Genomic DNA, 21,550 nt, shown 5'->3' with positions numbered 1-21,550 from the left:
GCTTAACCGAGTATGAACAGACGAGCTAGCTAAAATTGCATACTTCATAGGGTTTATTATCATCAAACGACAGATGCACCTTCTGGCTCGAGATAAAGATATTAAGACATAATTCTCTATAATTAAGACAATCAATTTATTCAAAAACTTCGACTGTTTAACTGATATTCAAACATACGCAAATAAATAAAAACAACACCCTCATTGTCCTCAACTCTTCATTACCACACTTCAGAGCAACAGTGACAATGAGGGGAACGAGGTCATAATAAGCGAACGAAATGCAATACCACGGACTGACATACAAATACATTTTCTTAACGGTATTCCTCGGATGGGGAGAGCAAAAAGCACAAATGAAGGAAGTCTGATTGCAGTTTAAATGAGCAAAGACCCGCTAAGTTAGTACCCAAACTAATAGCACTATGATTTCTTTAGGCAGATTAATATTTAAAATATTAACTGAAAGGAGCAATTAGATCGTCGACATACACAGAGCAGCCTTTCAAGTTCATTTTAATTGTATATTGCTATAGAATACGCATTGTTTCAGAGCAGATTTACAGAACCTAACGTTAGTCGCTTTAGCAGATTATAGCTAATAATTTAGTTTACATTTTGAAACGATGTAAATAATCACGCAGATTTGCGTTAATGTTCTACGTATACGGAACATGCGTGTCGTCGGATGTACAATATTCAACTTTAAATATAGTGCTGGGCGATAACAGGGTTTATTTATATATATAGACTGCATATTATGGCTGTATACGTGTAACGTTAATACTGTGCATTCAGCTTCTACGTCTTTGTTACATTATATATATATATATCTGTTTACAGCATCATAAAAGTGTTACGCATTATTATGTCCTATGCAATGTTTGTCTCTGTGCGATATATGCTGACTGTATATGGCTGCTGATTAATAAAGTATACATTTATGTCTAGATAATTGTCAGTACATCGCCCCCCTCCCCCTGTACAATATGATTATATTGTGCAGAAGTATGTTTTATGATTATATTGTGCAGACATTGCAATTTGATTAGGAGAGTTGTATGTCTATCTGTCTATAGACACCCATCAGTGTCATACACTCATACCTTTAACAGCAAGGCCTTCGTTCTGGCGCCATCTTCATGAAGCCTCTGAAATCCAAACAGTGTGCTGCAAATAGAGGACAACACAGGCGGTTCCGTGTTACTTTACCTGCACCGCATTCATTTGCACCGCTTTAACACGCGGGGAAGGCTCATAAAAATGCACGGAGGGTCATTGGTGCAGGTAAAGGGGCTTTAACTGACCTGTCTATGCTGGCTAAGCGCTCCCTTTCTTGCGGCGTAAGCTTCGGAAAGTCCTCCTCGGTTTCACTCGCTTTTCCCGCCGCCATTTTCTTTTCCTCATCACCAGCAGCAGCAGCAGCGCGAGCTACAGCGGCCACCGACACTCCGCACGATTTCATAGACAAAAAACTCCAGCGAAAATATTTAAGCACCGCAAGCCGAGCACCTTTTTGCGTAGATATACAAGCAAAAATGAACAGACGGAAAATAATTTCCTCTCAACACCTCCTTTTTCACATTGTCCTCGACATGAATGAGTCGCAGGTAGCAGGTACACCAAAATGCATGCAGAATGAGCGATGCAAGGTTTAACGGTTTAAATTGTTATTTAGTAATGTCTCAAACTTCCCCCTAGTCGCCAGCTCAAACTTGTTATAATTGTGTCACTCAAGCGAACCCACGCCGCCGCCGTCGAAACGCCTTCTCTGTGGTTTTGGCCAATCGATGCTTTCGACGAGAACCACGTGAGCGGCCTTGTCTTGGGATCCTTTTTTTCACATAAACTTTCAAGGGGGAGGGTAAAAAACAAACCTCTCAACTTTACGCCGTATCTTCTCCTGCTGCGATTGGCTCACCTGGATTTATTATGATTACGTAACACAATCATAAGAAGCATTATTGGTTCAAGCGTCCTGCCTGTTTAAAAACTCAGGGCTCTGAGGATGTAATGGGAACGTTGCTACTACGATTTTGATATGTATTTGCTGTAATGCATCAGTTTCAGATAATAAATACCATCATGCAATCAAATCCCATAATCCTATTTTTCTTGCTTTCTTAAAAATACCGAAAGAGATTATCCAATAACTCGAAAATTATTACGAAAATTATTATTAGTCTATTACACTACATTGTGTCTTATTGTATAAAGCCAATTTCAGACAAGCAGACATTTGATCGTGTAGTTAAACAATATTGCATATTCTAAAATTTCACGTGAAACTATTTGCAAAGTATTTTGAGAATAACACATTCAAGCAATCGTGTGGGTATGTGCGCAGTGATCGCACGTACTTTACGTATTTTTTTGCGTAGAGCTGCAGCGGTTCCGAACATTGTGAACGTATCCTCATAAAATGGCGGATCGTGGTGAAGGTAAATAAACTGGCAAACCAAACATTTGAATGTATAGTCTTGATTGACAATGTGTTTATTTAACCACATGGGTTATATGCAACGGCATTGCAAGTGATTCAAATGGAGTAATATGGTGTTCGCTTATTATATCAGCAGACTACAGATATCATGTAACGTTAGCCATTTCGTGGAAGATTCAACCGTATAGCCTGTTTTTTCATTCATGGCTTTCTAATTGCACGTCGGCGAATGCATTTAAAAACCCTCTGAGCCTTTACTCGCAGGTTATATTTCAATAAGGTGCGATGGTGACCATATTAACTTATCAATGTTACTTAAAGAATGGTTCATGCTGTTTCTCACCACTTTGTTTGTTTTTTTGTATCAGACCATAAACGGGTTTATCTAAATTTAATAAAGGATGTAAAACAGGTTGTGGACCTTCAATTGCTTTTTGGGTGGAAATGCATAAAATACTATGTATAGCAACTGTTTACTAATGCAAAACCTCCTAAATAATAATATGAAGGGCCATTTCACTTGCATCCCTGTTTTGTGATTTTAAAATGATTATATTCATGTATAATGACAGTTACTGTTGTTTTCAGATGTAGATGCAGAGAGTGAAGATGAATTGTATGAGGTGGTTAACATCACAGATTATGCCAGGAGGCATCAATGGTGGAGTCGTGTTTTTGGGAACAGTACAGGACCCATTGCAGAAAAGTACTCTGTGGCTTCACAGATCATGATGGGTGGAGTGACCGGATGGTTAGTGTTAATAGAGACAACCAATATTCTAGGTTGTTCTGCATGCATGTACGAAATAACTTAATAAATGCATTGATTACTATGTCCACTCAAAGATCTCTGTCCTCTAGGTGTGCTGGATATCTCTTTCAGAGAGTTGGAAAAATTATGGCTACTGCTGTTGGAGGAGGATTTCTTTTGTTACAAGTATGGATTATTAAAATTAATACATCATGTAGCCTAGCCATTTTACGGATTATGCTTCAATGTCATCTTACCTATGGGGGGAAATGTATTTTCTTATTTCAGATTGCCAACCACAGTGGCTATGTGCAGGTTGATTGGAGGAAAGTGGAAAAGGATGTCAATAAAGCTAAAAAGCATTTGAAGAAAAATGCAAACAAAGCAGCCCCTGAGCTCAATTCCTTTATAGAAGAGGTTAGTGTTCTGTCATACTTTAATCATACAATCATGTACCAGTGTATGCAACTATTCTAAAACATTATTTTGTAAATGCACATAATGCTTCAAGTTCTTACTATATAATATAACCTACATTATGTAAATGTTATTTCTGCCTATTACAGTCTACAGAATTTGTGAAGAGGAATATTGTTATCTCAGGTGGATTTGTTGGAGGATTTCTGCTGGGCCTGGCATCTTAAATGAAACCTGGATCTACTGTATTGTCACTGGTTTAAGTAGTTTGCACAGTTATGTTCTCCCTTATTTCGGTATCACCGCAACACAGCACTGGAACCTGATGTGTTGTCAGTAGCAGTCAGTTCAATGGACATTTGCTGAACTGTTGTTCTGAACACATTCCTCTAAAATGTTCTAACTGTACATAGCCTAAACAACCTGAAGGAGAAAGAAGAGATATATCGTGCCAATAACTTTATGGAACATTGGTGGTTTGGATTTTATTATAAACATTTTTTTTTTTAAATATAATTTAGCCTATTGTTAATCAGCAAGACATTAATATGAATTGTGTTGCATATACAACTACTAATGTGTTTCTTATTGTATTTTGTTCGTGACTGTACATTATTTTAGTTGTATAATTTCCTTAATATACTTGTCAAAAAGTATGCATTTGGTTTTTTGAGAATTTTACTTTTGTGATGTATTTTATTAATATGCATACTAACCCACCAATAATATGTTTGTGTCTTTCTGGTTATTTGTGGTCTTTTCATATATTTTTTTTTTTTTTTTTTTTTTTTAGTTTCAAGTGTATCTGTCTTGTTGCTTTTACCTTAATCAGTTTTTTTCAGTGGTGCAAAGAGCGGAAAAAACAACATTAAAAGGTTTAAAAAACAATTTGTTTTATCTTTAGTAGATGTGTATAGTAATGTATCTAAATAGTTGATGTATCTTTATAGACAAAAGCATGAACTTCTTTTACCTAACAGACTTTTTACAGGGTACGTACACTTATGAAAAATTGCAAGCAGGCAATAACCCCAGATCACGATTACACTTTACAGTATGTAACAACAACTTGGCTAAAGAGATTGAGAAGTAGTGCTGTATGTCATTAGCTTAAATTAATCATTAATTTCTGACTAATAATTATTCTTAAATTATTTGATGACTATACATTAAAGTTATGTGTTATAAATCAAAACGGTGATATTCAAATGTGTTGCTGAGATACCGGAAATAGGATTAATGTAACATTTCATTTTAATTTAGTTATAAAACATAATAGATTACCCGTAGTAGACAGTTTTATCACATGAAGACGTAATTAATGTATCATGGTATTACCGGTATTACCCATAGACTGTAAAAAAAAAAAAATGGTATTACCACGTGATCTGTGGTTGCCTAGCAATGATATTTGCAAACAAGTTAGTACCTTGGCAACCGATATTGAAGTCTGGTGTAGTCCTCCATTTAGGAAATTTACCTTATCGCTTGCTACTAAAAATGGCGTTACCAATGCTTCCTGGAAATTCAGTCAACAGAAATGTTAAGTATATATGTTTTGTATGTGTTGAGGAAATAATGTTGTGAATAAAAGCTGTCTGTATTGGTAACTATTTTAGCGGCTTTACGTTTTGAAAACATTTAAAGCGTGTTGGTGTATATATCTTTATTAATTGTATTTTTCAACCATTAATTAGGCTACAGCAGAAGAAAACATTTTACAGTGTGGAAAGCAGGATTTTCAAGAAATGTTTGTACATTTTATTTTATTTTTTATGAACTATTTTTCAGCTTGGAAAAGAAAAATTTCACAAATCTCAGCATTTCGATTATTCAAATGGAGTAGCCATGATGGTTGGGACAGAGAAGCCAGGCATTGGAGGAGAACTGCTTCTGGGGCAGAGCGCAAAATCCAAGAATTCACTTTTTCTAAAGACAGAAGGCAGTGATGCTCCAGCATGGGTTGCCTTTGACAAACAGGTTTGTCATCATTATAAGGGAATATATTATTTAAAAAAATTACCAATTGTTGTAAAAATATATTCATTTCCCCCCACTATTTTCTTACCTGAAAGGTCCTGTGTTTCGATGCTTATTTCCAAGAAAATGTACCTCAGAGGAGGGAAGAAAAATATAGAGTACGAAAGTGCAAGATTTACTTCTACCTGGAGGATGATACTATACAAGTAGTGGAGCCAGAACTCAAAAACAGTGGGATCCCACAGGGTAAACTATCAAAATCAAGCATAGCATCATGATAAATGGGAAGCCAATAAAAACATCCTGCTCTCCTTCCATGTAGGAACTCTGATTCGGCGCCACCGTATTTCACTCCCAGCTCCTAAAGATGATCGCTTCTACAATGTACACCATTTCAACATAAATCAGGAAATAGTCCTCTATTCCAGGACCTTTATGATTACGGGCTGTGACCCCTTCACACGCAACTTCTTGATAAAAATGGGGGTGCGCATAAACCCCCCTGCTTCCGCACCAACAGATCCCTATACCACACTTCGACAAGAGGTAAGCACCACGTGTCTAAACAGCAATATCAATACTTAAGTATTTTAATGTTTCTTTCCCCCTTGCAGATGGAGGAGAACATGAAGCCACTGCGGCCGTATGAAAGATTGGATACCCTGAAGCAGTTTTTGGAACATGACCACAAAGTCCTGCGCTTCTACTGCTACTGGGATGATACTGAAAGCATGTTTGGAGACTCCAGAGAAATGATCTTGCATTACTTCCTGGCAGATGACACCATGGAAATGTACGAAGTTGTTCCTCCAAACTCCGGTAGAGATGCTATCCCTAAATTTCTGCACAGGGGCAAGCTTCCCAAGGTTAGTTCAAAAATCAGCACGAAAAAAAAAAAAGTATATATATATATATATATATATATATATATATATATATATATATATATATATATATATATATATATATATATATATATATATATATACAGTGCCCCCTTGAACTTTGTGAACTTTTGCCACATTTCTGGTTTCAAACATAAAGATATAAAACTGTCATTTTTTGTGAAGAATCAACAACAAGTGGGACACACAATTATGACGTGGAATGAAATGAATTGGATATTTCAAACTTTTTTAACAAATCAAAAACTGAAAAATTGGACGTTCAAAATTATTCGGCCCCTTTACTTTCAGTGCAACAAACTCTCCAGAAGTTCAGTGAGGGTCTCTGAACGATCCAGTGTTGACCTAAATGACTAATGATGATAAATAGAATCTACCTGTGTGTAATCATGTCTCCGTATAAATGCACCTGCACTGTGATAGTCTCAGAGGTCTGTTTAAAGTGCAGAGAGCATCATGACGAACAAGAAACACACCAGGCAGTTTCGATATACTGTTGTGGAGAAGTTTAAAGCTGGATTCCAATACAAAAAGATTTCCCAAGCTTTAAACATCCCAAGGAGCACTGTGCAAGAGATAATATTTAAATGGAAGGAGTATCAGACCCCTGCAAATCTACCAAGACCTGGCCGTCCCTCTAAACTTTCAGCTCATACAAGGAGAAGACTGATCAGAGATGCAGCCAAGAGGCCCATGACCACTCTGGATAAACTGAAGAGATCTACAGCTGAGGTGGGAGACTGTCCATAGGACAACAATCAGTTGTATACTGCACAAATCTGGCCTTTATGGAAGAGCGGCAAGAAGAAAGCCATTTCTTAAATATATCCATAAAAAGTGTCATTTAAAGTTTGCCACAAGCCACCTGGGAGACACACCAAACATGTGGAAGAAGGTGCTCTGGTCAGATGAAACCAAAATTGAACTTTTTGGCAACAATGCAAAACGTTATGTTTGGCGTAAAAGCAACACAGCTCATGACCCTGAACACACCATCCCCACTGTCAAACATGGTGGTGGCAGCATCATGGTTTGGGCCTGCTTTTCTTCAGCAGGGACAGGGAAAATGGTTAAAATTGATGGGAAGATGGATGGAGCCAAATACAGGACCATTCTGGAAGAAAACCTGATGGAGTCTGCAAAAGACCTGAGGCTGGGACGGAGATTTGTCTTCCAACAAGACAATGATCCAAAACATAATGCAAAATCAAAAAAAGCACAAAAAAAGTTTGAAATATTCAAAAAAAAAAAAAAATCATTTCCACATCATGAGTGTGTCCCACTTGTTGATTCTTCACAAAAAATTAGGCCGAATACTTTCGCAAAGCACTATATATATATATATATATATATATATTATATATATATATATATATATATATATATATATATATATATATATATATATATATATATTAAAGTAACCATTAATCAAAATTGACAAATCCTTGTTTGTATGGAATATTTCAGTATTTATTATAAACAATTTATCCTTGCACAATTTTTTTTAATTCTTGTAGTCTTTAATCAAAATAAATGACCCTCCCTCTTGCAACAATATCTTCTTTTCTCAGATCACAGCAATAGCAAAACACAACAATCCGATTAATTCCCAATGGACAAAATATAGTGCTGCCCTTTTCTTTTTCGACGAAGCCTTTATACTCAAACATCCACAGATCGGTTAGGCATAACATTAAAGGATTAGTTCACCCAAAAGTTAAATTTCTTTCATTAGTTACTCACCCTATTGTCGTTCCACACCCGTAAAACCTCTGTTTATCCTCGAAACACAGTTTAAGATATTTTAGATTTAGGCCGAGGGCTTTCTGTTCTTTGAATGTAAGTGTATGCACACTTTCTGTCCATGTCCAGAAGGTAATGAAAACATCATCAAAGTTCTCTATATGTGACATCAGTTGGTTAGTTAGACTCTTTTGAAGCATTGAAAATACATTTTGGTCCAAAAATAGCAAAAGCTAGGACTTTATTCAGCATTGTCTTCTATTCCGTGTTCCTCAAATAAAGATTCAAACGGTCATGAATCATGATTCGGATCGCTTGTCAAACTGGCAAACTGCTGAAATCACGTGACATTGGTGATATGAATCATGACTCAATCTGCTTATTCACGACCATTTTAATCTTTATTTGAGGAACATGGAAGAGAAGACAATGCTGAATAAAGTCGTAGCTTTGGACCAAAATGTATTTTTAACGCTTCAAAAGAGTTGGGGGGTTGATAAAGGCTTTTGATAAAGGCTTTTTAATAAAGGCTCCGCTGAAGCAAAGCGATGCATTTGTGTGAGAAAAATATCCATATATAAAACTTTACAAGCTGTAATCGTACATGCGTTCACGAGAGACTGGAATTTCAGCATATGACCTAGGACACTCCGGACACTCCAGTGAGCATATACTAATTGTTGCGAGAACCAAGTTTTGTTTTGCAATATCCTCTACGCTTCTGCATTCGTCTCCGGAATTTACCTGGAACTTATGTAGGGAACCTTCATCCCTATATCTTACACTGGAACGCCAATCTCTCACGTGTACGACAGTTAGCGGAAGTTAGAGATAACATTTTAGTAATCTAGTAAAAGTTTTAAATATGGATATTTTTCTTGCACAAATGCATTGCTTTGCTTCAGAATGCCTTTATTAACCTACTGGAGCAGTGTGGACCACTTTTATGATGGACTTATGTACTTTTATCAAAACAGAAACAGCCATTCACTGTCATAATAAAGCTTGTAAGAGCCAGGACGTGTTAATATAACTCTCATTGTATTCATCTGAAAGAAAATTGTCACATAAGATTAATTGAGGGTGAGTAAATCATGGAGTAATTTTCATATTTGGGTGAACTATCCCTTTAACATAACATTAAAAAACTTACAGACACCAATTTTTTAAACTTTAGTGTATAAGCTGCATAAAGTTTAAACTTAGAACAGGAAATCAATTTGTCAATATGTATGTGATACAAATTGTAAAAATACTAAAGCTCATGTGCTACAGAGATGATGATTTCAATGGGAATGAAATGTGAAATTGAATGAAAATGATTCCTTACTCTTTGTTCCACCTTTAGACGAGACTAAGTGGTTATCAGTTCCTCTCTCCTCTTTTGCTTGGACAAATTTCTCCATCCTCCGTGCCAAGCTTTTATCTAGACTGACAGGGCTGAAAGAACATCCAACTTCCCTAAAGCACTTTTCAGTTTCCTCCCTGCTATTGTTTTTCAGTCTAAATTCATTATGAAGGATGGATTTATTCAGGGGCTTTTTTCTGTTATCATTTTGTTTTGTGTTGCCTTTCACAAAATATAATTTGAAAAGGTTTGCAGAAATCCCCCAGTGAGAAAATAATAAAGAACCCATTTGCAAATTTCGTTTGTCCTTCAAGTATTGAAAAACTGCAATTCTTTTTTGTTGATTCTGCCAAACAGAATGCTCCTATTCCCAAACGTCAGCCTGGAGAAATAACTGACCGCACAGTTCTCAATGTATTTGGACCAGTTGGACAAGGAGGACGCTACATTTTGGATAGCCTCAAAGTAAATACTGATTAAAAAATAGACCCTTGTGAACACCCCATGACATTCATCTTAACAGTTTTCAAATACTATTTTTATTTTGTTTAGTCGACAATTGTTTAAATTTTAATGGACTAGTATGTCAATGTCTCCTTACATTTTACAGACTGGAGCTGTAGATGAAGAATTCTATAAAGACTGTGACCTGACCATTGGAGGGGTCATTAATGTGTGGGGTCGTAGGGTGTTATTATGCGACTGCGACAACTTCACCAAAGAGTATTATCGCTCCAAATATGGTATTGGTGAGTTACATCATCACTCAAGTGGATGGAGTGGTATGCTTTTATTTTTACGTTAAGATATTGGCATAATGTTATATTGATTAATCTATCATATTTCATGATTTGTAATAGCTGTAATAGTGATAGTGTCAATTAAAATAATCTAATTCCTTAGTCAAAGAAGCCATTCTTTCCATTTTCTATTATTTATATAGTTTATTATTATTTATTTATTTAATAGTATCAAATATAAATGTTTAAATTACCCTATATAAGACAAATGTTTTGAAGAATGGCTAGATTGTTGTTAATATTATTGTAAGTTTTGGAGATTTTCAGAGGGAGGACTTTTTCAGGATGCTATTAATGACCACATGATGTCAGTATTGAGTTTCATCTGTTATTCTGAAGCTATAATGAACTATTTTGTTTGCTACAAACAAACTCTCTATGACGTGTGCTTCTTGTGCTCTATTGCTTTCTGCAGTGGAGTAAAAAGCAAATGCACATACCTCAACCCTTCATTCTCAGCACGCATCTTCTCTGTGTGGTCTGACAAGCTGTTCATTATTTTCAAAGTCATCCTGTCGTAAATCCCATGTCTCTATGAGAGACTAATGCTCCCCGATGTGCTTTCATCCCTGTGAATAACTGTCGGAGTAACACACATTGAAAAGCAGAAGACTAAAGGAGCAGAACTGATTGACACCTCAAGGTGACTCAGTTTTTGGACAGCAGATATGAGCAATGGCCAGCCTGGCCTCTTTATCTTCAAAAGCCCGGACATGAGAAGTACACAAGCTCCGTGCCAACAGTAACACAATACGGGTGCGCGTGCATCTGTCTGCTGCGGCGTTATGCCGACCGACGAGATCATAGCATTAGTTACACATGAGCCTAATGGAGCCAGGTTGACAATGGCTCTGATGAAGCACTTGTTCGTTTTAAGAGGTTAAGAGGTTACAGATTGACTTCATAAGGGTAAACGCAACTCTGTATGGCCTCACTCCCGGTGTTCCATGCTTATGTCTGCTTAAATGTGTGTGTGGGAGATGTTTTTGATGTTTTCTTCCTGTGTGGCTTCATAGAGGACTTCACACCTGTCTCATTCAAGGCCCCACCCCCTCCCAAACCAGCCAAACAGGTGCCACCCTACACTGGATTTGGATCTGAGGAAGATTCGCTCTGCTCCTGTCAGGGTTTGCTGCCTAAACCTCCACAGAAAGATTTCAGGAAGCTTATGGAGAAAGACAGGTAACCAGCAGCACTAATCTCCCTTAGGACGTCCATAGTATATACTTCCCTTCCATTTAAAAGCATTAATATTATATCGAAACAGACCCTTACTGTTTTCTGATCATTTTGACAGAAGAGTTTAGACCCTTGTCTGTCCTACTAAAGTCATCCATCATCAGTTAAGTGCAGCTCTTTGCAGTACAGCACTAGAAGTGGATGAAAGTGCCTTCATAAATAATCAGAGGCTCAAACGGAATCTGATGATACTTCCGATGTAAAACCCACATTTGCAATTTAGTTTATTATTCTACATGGTTTTCACAGTGCTTCACTTCCAAATATAATCCCAGAACCAGTATCATGCTGTAAATTATTCTCTTGCTCAATTTGTTTTGGACAATACATTGTCATACATTGGCAGGCGTAGAGTTTGAAGAGAAAAATAAATCTCTTCTAAATAAAGGATTCTTTTATAGATAGTAATAACCTCAAAGAAGCTAAGTGACAGGACTAAACCCACACTGAATAAGTAAGGAAACATCTTGAATGTAAGTAAGGAACCAAGACCCATTCTGATCTTGTCAGCCTGGTGACTAAGTATTTAAAAATAGTCATAACAAGTTGGAAAGAGGGCAGAACTTCAGACTTTCTAGTAAAGTTGGATGCTCATATATTTTGGAAATGGAAAAAGTTAAAAGAGAATATTCAATAATAGTAACAAAACATTCTCAGGCCAGATGATAAATTGGCTTTTTTCCTCAACTCTAGGCAAGGTCTGGTGAGCAATGTGTTGAGATTTGTGGGGAAAATGCTGACGGACAGTCCTATCAACAAGGAACGCACTTTTATCATTTGCTTCTACCTCAGTGACGACACCATAGCTGTCTTTGAACCTCCTCAGAGAAACTCAGGTACTGCTGTCATGTTTAAATTCAGATCAGAAAAAAAACCTAATAAAAATTCTGTTTAATTGTATTCCATTGTCCTTGTGTTTAAGGTGTGATTGGGGGTAAGTTCTTGGAGAGAGGTCAAGTGAAGAAGCCAGGACAGGAGCTGTTTAAGAGTGAGATGTCTGAGTATTTCACAGCTCAGGATTTATATGTGGGAGCACGACTGGATTTGAACAATCAGCCTTTCCAGCTGCTGGATGCTGATGAATTTACATTCAACTATATGGAGCAGCATGCTGATGAGGTAACACACACACAAAATAATTTTGTCTCTTCTATTTTTCACAACCTATTTTGATTAACATTGTTTAATGAACAAATCACCCAACTTTTTGCTAAACTGTGCCAAGGTATGAGTCTACACAGAAACTTTATTTGAAAGCCCTATGTTTTTCAATTACTTAGTTCCCCAAGGCCAATATTGGCACCATTATCAGCAAGGTAAAATCCATCAGTGAGGAACAGCAGAAGAAAGTAAAACAGTTCTTCATGATGATTGACCCAAGCAGTGCTGGCTTCATTCCATATGAGTCATTCAGGTAAGGAGCCGGCCAAAAATTCACAAATAAAAGGTACATAACACCCTATTCTGGCCTGCCATATACTATACAATTAAACTTAGTGAGATTTTGGACACATTTATCTGATTTTGAGTTTTGTGGGCGGGATTACCTGCAGAAATAGAACTAACATGGCTGATTAGGGGGGAAAAAGAAGATACTTTTTTTTGGTCGTTATCCCTGCAAGACATTGTTAGAAACACATATTATCAAATAGAAATAGTAAAGGATAATTTACACAAATTCATTGACCATTGCAGATGGTCACCAGATTACAGTTAGTCTGCATCACTTAGACGCTCAGACATTCCAAGATCCAACAAACAATGATGCAACGTTCAATCGGCAAAAACAAACGCTGACCAACGGCAACAGATGCTAACAGCAGTAAGACACTGATTCGACAGAACTCAAAGCGACTGTTGCTATTGGTCAGACTTGTTGCAGTGTGAATTGGCCTTAAAAAGCACTAAATAAATTATTTAGCTTGACATTGCACACAAACTTAATGTCATTACGTGTTCTTTACAGGACTCTGTTGGCAGATATGGACATTCAGTTGTCTGAACATGAGATCATGACGCTGGGTCGCAATTATTCAGTGCGAGAAAAGCCAGAGGTGGACGTGGGCCTCATGCTTGCTGTGGCTCAGGATCAGCTAAAGAAGAAAAACTTTGAGAACTTCTCAGATATGATCCGTACTTTCACACATGAGGACCGTGGCAGGTAGAGCTTTCCTTTTCACTCTATAATCTAACTTTTTTAAATAATTTTTAAAAACAATAATATAATATAATTTTTTATATTATAAGATTAAAAATAAATATATTAAAATGTAATTTTATGTAATTAAGTGGTAGTTAACCCAAAAATGAAAATTCTGGCATTAATTACTCACCCTTATGTCGGTCCAAACCCATTAGACCTTCATTCATTCAATTTTCAAAAAAAAAATTAAGATATTTTTGATGAAATCCGAGAGCTCTCTAATCCTTCCATAGACAGCAATTTAATTAACACTTTCAAGGTCCAGAAAGTTAGTAAAAGCATCGTTAATATAGTCCATGTGACTCCAGTGGTTCAACCTTAATTTTATGAAGCAACAAGAATACTTCTTGTGCACAAAAATAAAGAATAAAGTTGTTATTTTTTGTTTGTTTTTGCGCACAAAAAGTATTCTCGTTGCGTCATTAAATTAAGGTTGAACCGCTGGAGTCACATTGACTATTTTACCAATGTTTTTACTATTTTCTGGGCCTTAAAAAGTGGTAATTAAATTGCCATCTATGGAGGACCCTGAAAGCTCTCTGATTTTATCAAAAAAACATACCCTTTAATTATGCAAAAAGGGCTGCCAGAGACAAATATTTGCATTCAGTTCTTCATTTAAAGGTAGGGTAGGTAGGAATTGGTTAAAACTTGGTTTAAACTTTCTTTATATATCAATACATAATTAAAATGTAAGCACTCTGAAAAAGAAAGTATAAAAATTGCACTCCACCTTCTCCCATCTGGGCTCTTTCCAAAGCCACGCCCCCAAAATACAACCGCTCAGCTGGAAGACGCATTATTTACCTCAGACAAGAGGTGTGCATGTAGTGACATCATGTCAGAATCATGTCATAAAACATCTAACTTTATCAGTATGAATATAATCAAATAAGATGTCTTTTAGTACTCACTATCAAGCTAGAATACTGGTACTGGTAAAGTTTAAAAGATATTTTTGTTTGATTTGGTAACGAGCTAGTTATATTTATAAGGCAAAGCTAAAAACGGGTAGCATCATGTTTTCCCAATAACATCAGTTATACTGTGATGAATATTTCGTGTAAGATTCATAACATATACTGTGTTTTGCAGGTAAGAGTTTCCATGATGAAAGCATTGTTGATTAGTGGTAGCTAAAGCTAACTTAGTTCTAAAAAAAAGTTCCTGGATGCGGTGTACTAGCTTTTGCACATGCATTTTGTTATCTAAAGTTAAATTTTGCGAAATTCAACACAACAGTGATCAACTTGAGCTAAGCATATTGAGTATTTATCATCTCTACTAATAACTAAGTGTATAACATTGTAACTTTATGCTAAGTAATGTTATGTTAGCTATATTAGACAGCTTCATGTGCTCTTGATACATGCTTCATGAAAACATAAACCAAAAAAATGTTTTAATCAAAATGAAAGATTACCTGTCCAGCAGAAATACAGCCAGCAGTGAGTCGTTTTTCAGGTCCCTCAGTTCTCACCATCGTTGAAAAGCCATGCAGATATTTACTCGCGTTTGATTTCTTTGTTGAAAGACTTTCTGTGCATTGCCTTTTCTCGTGCTATCTTCCTTTTTTGCATTGTTTGCCTTCGCGGACTGTAAAACCCTGCACTGTGAAGTTTGAATACTCTTTCTCTGCCATTATTTTGCCTAGGTTTATTGCCTCTTGAACTGCTCAAATCAAACGAGCACGCGCATGTGGGCAGATCCTGTAGCGAAAGCAAGTGGTCGCCATGGTAGCGAGAGAGAGTGACAGTCGCCCAAGCCAATCATTTGTTTCGTCCCGAACGAAAATAATAAGCGGTGTTTATTGCAGATTAAAAAGTCTAGAGTCACTCGATTATTATACTATCCTTTTCAGAGTGTATTGACATATAAAGAAAGTTTAAACAAATTTGGACAAAAGTGTTTTAAATCAGTCCTACCTACCCTACCTTTAAAGGTGCACTATGTAGTATTTTTGCAGTAAAATATCCAAAAACCAATAGACCAGTGTTATATATTTTGTTCAGTTGAGTACTTACAATTTCCCAAGTGTTTCCAACTATTTGTAAATTGTGAGAAAATTGCTATTTTAACTAGGGCCCGGGACGTTTCAGCATAGCGTTTGAGCAAGTGGCCTGTCAATGGCGTCATATCTGCGTTACCCTTTGTTTTATTCTGCAGAAGCGCTTTTCTCTTAGCAGTGTGAACATGTCACAGCAGCGCCGAGCGAACGCACAGAGTAATGTCATAACATAATTTTAAACACACTTAAATGTATCTAATATGATAAACAGAGCTGTTTTACCTGCTTTACCTAATCATGACCGGTAAAAGCGGAAGTGCAGGTGCCCGGCGACTGTGTCCCGTCCCGTCATAATAAAAGTCCCGGTACTCGCGATCCGTGTGTTTTTAAAATAATCGCTCCAGCGGTCGTGCTCATCTCCACAAAACTCGGTCCTGCTCTGCTTTACACTACAGTAACGTTAATAACAGAGTTCTATTTTCCACCGGCTGTGAGGTGGAAGGAAAGTTGCATAGTGCACATTTAAAGGGATAGTTCACTTTGAAATTAAATTTTGATATGTTTTAGCTTACCTCATGGGCAGCCGAGATGTAGGAGTATTTGTTTCCCCAGTAGTTTCAATTTTGATCATTTTAGGTCAAACCGTTCTTGTCTGTGCCTCACATAATGCAGGTCTATGGTCACCACCTCAAAGAGCATACACAGAGAAGTCCAAATTAAACAATCCCCCATCGTAAGTACACACTTATGGCCGCTCAGTTCTCACACAAACTGCTCGTTTCGTGTCTTAGGCATTCAGGGTGTACTTCTCTACTTTGGACTTCTCTGTGTATGCTCTTTGAGGTGGTGACCATAGACCTGCATTATGTGAGGCACAGACAAGAACGGTTTGACCTAAAATGATCAAAATTGAAACTACTGGGGAAACAAATACTCATACATCTTGGATGCCCATGAGGTAAGCTAAAACATATCAAAATTTAATTTCAAAGTGAACTATCCCTTTAAGGAAAGGAAACAAAGTAATATGTAAACTCGTAGACTTTCTTCTCGTACCACTGATAGCATTAAAATGTGACACTTTAAAACAAATTCCTTTTCCAAAAGTCTGAGATCACACTTCTATTTTGTATTTTTTTTAATTTAAAATAAAAAATCTTTAAGAAATATTCACAATTCATATTATTAAATTTTACTAATAACCTCAAAACCGTCTATCCTAATTATTTATGATGCACTTTTTGTTTTACATTTGTTTCTAGATTTAAGTTTTGAATACTAGATTTTTAAAATATACACGCTACTGTATTCAAACATAATATCAAAAATTAACATGTTTATTTTTTCCCAAGTATATATTTCCTTATGTTTTCTTCTTTTATTAAGCACTCTGTTGCAGTTCATGTACAGGAACAAATGATTTATAATACGAAATCAACATTGACATAAACATGCATTAATACAGAACCACAAAACCGTTTCCCACTTTTCTTTAAAGACACACACTCTCATGCAGGCACTGATGTGGCCCACTAACAATCACAGTGAGGTAGAATAACCATCAATCTGCTTTAGATTGAGGGGGTGCGATTAGTTCCAGCGGTTCAAGTGAAGCATTGGAAACAGATGAAGACCTGTGGCATGTTGCAGGCAGGGGAAATAGATGAGGAAGAATGCCAGCAGGTCAATGTGCTTGTCCTGTTTATGTCACCCTGTGGAAAGTTTAGTTATTTTAAGATGTTCAAAATGTTCTGAAAGGAATGAACCTAGAACGTTTGTAGCTGTCTGTCATGAACTCCATAACAAGACTGTATAATATTAGTTTTATCAATTATATATTACTATATCTTATAATATTTACCATTCAAAAGTTTGGGTCTTATTTTTATTTAAAAAAAAAAATACTTTCATTCAGAAAGGATGCATTAAACTGACAGTAACGACATTTATAATGTTACAAAATTATTAATTCGATTTCAAATAAATGCTGTTCTTTGGAAACTTCTATTTATCTTTTTTATTTTTTATTTTTTTACTAATTTAATTACTGTTCCCACAAAAATGTTAAGTAGCTATTTTCAACATTGATAAGAGATGTTTCTTGGACACCAAATGAGTATATTAGAATTATTTCTGAAGGATATATTTATCATTTATCATTATTTATCATTCTAATATTTAAAAATGTCCTGACACAAATTGCTCATTCATCATTTTGTCTAATTTCTGGTCACACAAATTTTGCTGCAGATCTGGACACCTCTCTTCTAAAGAAGCATGGATCATCTGTAAAGCCTTCCGGCTGCCCCTTTCTGATGACCTACTACGAGCGCTTCTCGAGAAGTAGGGTCAAAAGAGCAAAACTCTCATTTATTATCCATGAAACATTTCAACGCAACACATCCATATTTTCTGCATCTCTCATGTTCACATCCAGGTTTCAAGACGCGTCTGAGAAGATTGACTATCACGCCTTCCTGTCAGGTATCAATTGGAGAGAAAACCCCGCCCCTGCTGTGCTTCCAGATGTCACTGTGAAGGTGAGTTTGAATGTGGTCTGAATGCAGTGATGACTATCAAGAAAAACAGTCCATTTGTTCTGTCACCAAACACGTACTTTGAGACGTCATTTTTGTCGTTTGCTAAAGCCGCCACATGCACATGAGAGTGTTTGTGTCAGGGTCCAGGCCCTGGTAAACTGTGGGCCCCACAAGTTTTGAGCACCTCCAAGCCTCATCTCAAGTAAATCAGCCTTGGGAAAACCCACTCAACAACTACTCTGAAGTGGAGCTTTTATTACAGCGCAGTAATTTAGCATGCCTGCTTGGAGCCTAAACAGAACCATCTGCTCACTGACTCACAATGAGCAGACTTCCAGTTCTAAGTGGTCTTAACCGACCAGCAGGGGGAGTTAGCAGTCGATTTGTCTTTATAGTTTCTCTCTGCTGTCTTTTCTATTTAATCAGGGCTTGCAATATGGAGAGGCAAGACAGACTGTGCAATTCTTTTTTTGTTGTTGTTGATTTGATCACATTTCTCATAGCTCATTTCATGTTGTTTATTGGCTGTTAAATTTGCCAGTTTCCAGCCATTTCCTGTGGCCCTCGCCGAACCTAAATTAGCAGCCATCACAATGGTGAATTACCCTGCATTTATCAAACACTTCTTAGTATAAAAGAAAGAAGAATATGCACCTTCAAGGCCACATCTCTAAGGATCTGCTTAATCGGTCTAGTCTAGTGAATATAGCTATGTTTCTGTGCATAAAAATTATGTATACTTACTATACTGTTTGTTACATATGACAGGGTGATCATTTGGATGATTTTCAGTGCCTGTTGCACATGTTTGTTTCAAATATATCATATAAAATGCAATGATATCCAGTATTAATTTAATAGTATTTTATATACTAAATATTGTATTTATTTGCCTGGATATCACCAGACCAAGCTCAATTTAAGATTGAACATTGGTCTGTGGAGTCTGCTCTGTATTTTCTACTGCACAAGAGGCGTGATAAACGAGCATTATTTGAATGACTCCACATGCAATTGGATAGTCCTTCAACCAATCAGACCACAAGAGGCGTGATCTGACTGAGTTGCCGGGCAAAATCAGATCAGTATTTTATTATATGAATTAGCTTCAGCTTCATATTTTCTGTTTTCATTTTAATTTTAGTTATTTAAAAACATTTTTATTTATTTATTAAAATTTTGTAAACATTTATTAAAATGTATTTTCAGCTAGTTGGCCATTTCTAATTTTCATTCATGTTTTCATCCTTTATTTATGCTTTATTTAAGCTAAATTTAAATTAGTAAAAATTATTTATTAGTTTAGGCATTAGTTTGAGGAGAATAAGGGTGCTGCGAGTTACTCTAAACTCTAAAGTTATTATAGTTCATAAGTGCGTGTTGATGAATACACTAATTTATGGTAGTATATCAGAGTATGATATACCATATTTTATCACAGTACTACATTTACCATGGTCAAAACACACAAAACTGTCCCCCTTTTTTAATTCATTGATAATTACATTGGATATTTTAATGATATATAGGCTGTTGGACTAGAAATGTCCACAGTTTTCATTTCAGAAATCTGGTCATCTTAACATATTGAGCAATAAAATTCTTATCTGCAGCAATTCTTTTTAAAAGACGATTACGGGTCTGATTTACTGAAGCACGCATTGTCGTTAAACATTTGTCATACATTTTTAAATAGCAAGTACAAGACATTTACCATGTGCTTAAGTCAATCTGGCCTGATAAATCTATCTTTCAGTACGCCTTAATTTGCAGAGACATGAAATGAAAGTGTCAGCTAAACACATGTGCTCCAGGAAACTCTGCGAACTGTTTCTCAAACCCTGTCTTGCTGTTGTTTTTAGTTTGACGCAGACTGGAGGGGAGAAGCTGCAGACCCTGCAGTTAAAACCATCAACTACTCACTCTTGCTGGAGGATGTCTTTGGCAGCACCGCAAACATTAATGACAGCTGAGAACGGCCTGATGGGATCCTCAATAACATGAGAAAAGTCAAGAATTCTGCTCCACTTAGTGTATTGCTCTGATTAAATTCACTTTGTTGCACGTTGTTGTTTCCGTTGTACTGCATGAATGTCATAATACTAGTTATATGTTTTTATGTTTTTTATTCGACTTCAAATCAAAAACATGCTGGAATGAGAGAGCTGTTTGGAAGTACCTTATGTGCCTCAGGACTAAGCGTGGAGCAGTTAAAAATACGAGCCGCTAAATCAAACCATATTTCATATACAGGCAGACAGACATGCACATTTGCCATGATTGCGTGGATAAAGCTGTCAATATAATACGACAACATGCCAGGGCCATATGAAAGAAAATAACTTCCCGCTATACAGTACCCAAACTCATATTTCCCAAAGGCATTTTCATGCTTTAGTAAAAGGAAAGCGACTGTTTTGTCCCAGGTAAAAAGGTTCAACATCCTCATTTTATAATCTGCATTGGCTGCTCACACTCTGTTCTGGCACGTTATGCAATTGATAAATTCTGATGCTGTTTATAAAAAGACAGGTTAAGCGTGTATGTAATCAGAGCTTTTGCGTTCAAGGCCTCATTTCCTGGCCAAGACAGAAGAAGTGCATTACATCACAGCGGTATTATCAAGTCTTCATTCCTAGCCTTCACACTTACTAAAATATTAGCCTCATGAGTTAGCAGGCTTCTGTCTGAAACACAAAGGCTGACGCATCTAGGACATATTTAGCCTGGCTCCAGTGAATGGGGAATGAGGCCACACTTTGACATCCTAGAATGCAACAATGACCCGGGTTACATCTGGTATTAACATACATTTCTGTGGTCAGAATTTAATACAGGTATAAAATTGGGTCCAAATTGTTTTGGGATCTGATCACTCAAACCATATTATGAAGTAGTCAAAAATCATTTGACCACATTGTATTTTTTATTGTAAATGTTAATGTGTCACAGGCAACAACAAGGAATAGCCAGATATTGTCTGCAAAACAAAGTCTTAAATGAATACATGAAGATCAAACACGTCTTCATATAATACAGGTGCTCTACTAAAATAACTGCATATCAGCACGAAGACTAAAATTCACATCAACAAAGATACTGCCAGGTATTACCATATTATCATTACAGTTGATTTGATTTCTGTCTGAAGCATCAAATATTTATGTCAC

The 21,550-nt window shown here is 36.5% G+C and overlaps 3 protein-coding genes across 9 annotated transcripts in view; 2 read left to right on the top strand and 1 right to left on the bottom strand.

The window, feature by feature from the left end:
* kdm6a (lysine (K)-specific demethylase 6A) overlaps positions 1–1,926 on the bottom strand; it is an 87,931-nt gene extending 86,005 nt beyond the window's left edge. For 3 of the 7 annotated variants that reach the window (XM_067444114.1, XM_067444120.1, XM_067444121.1), the window contains exons 1-2: positions 1,308–1,924; positions 1,107–1,170 (exon numbers count right to left, since the gene is read on the bottom strand). In XM_067444114.1, the coding sequence (XP_067300215.1) occupies positions 1,107–1,170; positions 1,308–1,465 (222 nt within the window). In that variant the 5' untranslated portion in view covers positions 1,466–1,924. Of the gene's footprint in view, positions 1–1,106; positions 1,171–1,307 lie in introns of all 7 variants that reach the window. The other 4 variants (XM_067444118.1, XM_067444116.1, XM_067444115.1 and 1 more) reach the window with 3 other exon arrangements.
* A 359-nt stretch (positions 1,927–2,285) lies between these two features.
* Positions 2,286–4,499, top strand: fundc1 (FUN14 domain containing 1). The gene is made up of 5 exons (XM_067444126.1): positions 2,286–2,441; positions 3,032–3,194; positions 3,305–3,380; positions 3,483–3,611; positions 3,761–4,499. The coding sequence occupies exons 1-5, from the start codon at positions 2,423–2,425 to the stop codon at positions 3,836–3,838; spliced, it is 465 nt and encodes a 154-aa protein (XP_067300227.1). The 5' UTR covers positions 2,286–2,422; the 3' UTR covers positions 3,839–4,499.
* Positions 4,500–4,641: 142 nt separating this feature from the next.
* Positions 4,642–20,451, top strand: efhc2 (EF-hand domain (C-terminal) containing 2). Its single transcript, XM_067444124.1, has 15 exons — positions 4,642–5,153; positions 5,403–5,591; positions 5,687–5,837; positions 5,914–6,137; positions 6,206–6,457; positions 9,948–10,055; positions 10,201–10,339; positions 11,407–11,572; positions 12,323–12,465; positions 12,552–12,748; positions 12,910–13,043; positions 13,596–13,790; positions 18,091–18,183; positions 18,278–18,380; positions 20,243–20,451. The coding sequence occupies exons 1-15, from the start codon at positions 5,016–5,018 to the stop codon at positions 20,351–20,353; spliced, it is 2,343 nt and encodes a 780-aa protein (XP_067300225.1). The 5' UTR covers positions 4,642–5,015; the 3' UTR covers positions 20,354–20,451.
* Positions 20,452–21,550: the final 1,099 nt, after the last annotated feature.

This window comes from Pseudorasbora parva, chromosome 5 (genome assembly GCF_024679245.1).
Source record: "Pseudorasbora parva isolate DD20220531a chromosome 5, ASM2467924v1, whole genome shotgun sequence".
NCBI lineage: Eukaryota > Metazoa > Chordata > Actinopteri > Cypriniformes > Gobionidae > Pseudorasbora > Pseudorasbora parva.
Note: the sequence above shows the minus strand (reverse complement) of the source record. Positions and strands in the feature narration are given on the sequence as shown.

What these genes read in the sequence shown, in the direction of transcription:
- efhc2 (XM_067444124.1), top strand. Translation starts at nt 5,016, where the DNA reads ATGATATTTGCAAACAAGTTAGTACCTTGGCAACCGATATTGAAGTCT. An exon ending in GAAATTCAGTCAACAGAAAT is followed by an intron (nt 5,154 to 5,402) that starts GTTAAGTATATA and finishes ACTATTTTTCAG; the next exon opens with CTTGGAAAAGAAAAATTTCA. An exon ending in GGGTTGCCTTTGACAAACAG is followed by an intron (nt 5,592 to 5,686) that starts GTTTGTCATCAT and finishes CTTACCTGAAAG; the next exon opens with GTCCTGTGTTTCGATGCTTA.
- fundc1 (XM_067444126.1), top strand. An exon ending in ATGGGTGGAGTGACCGGATG is followed by an intron (nt 3,195 to 3,304) that starts GTTAGTGTTAAT and finishes TCTGTCCTCTAG; the next exon opens with GTGTGCTGGATATCTCTTTC. An exon ending in TCAATTCCTTTATAGAAGAG is followed by an intron (nt 3,612 to 3,760) that starts GTTAGTGTTCTG and finishes TGCCTATTACAG; the next exon opens with TCTACAGAATTTGTGAAGAG.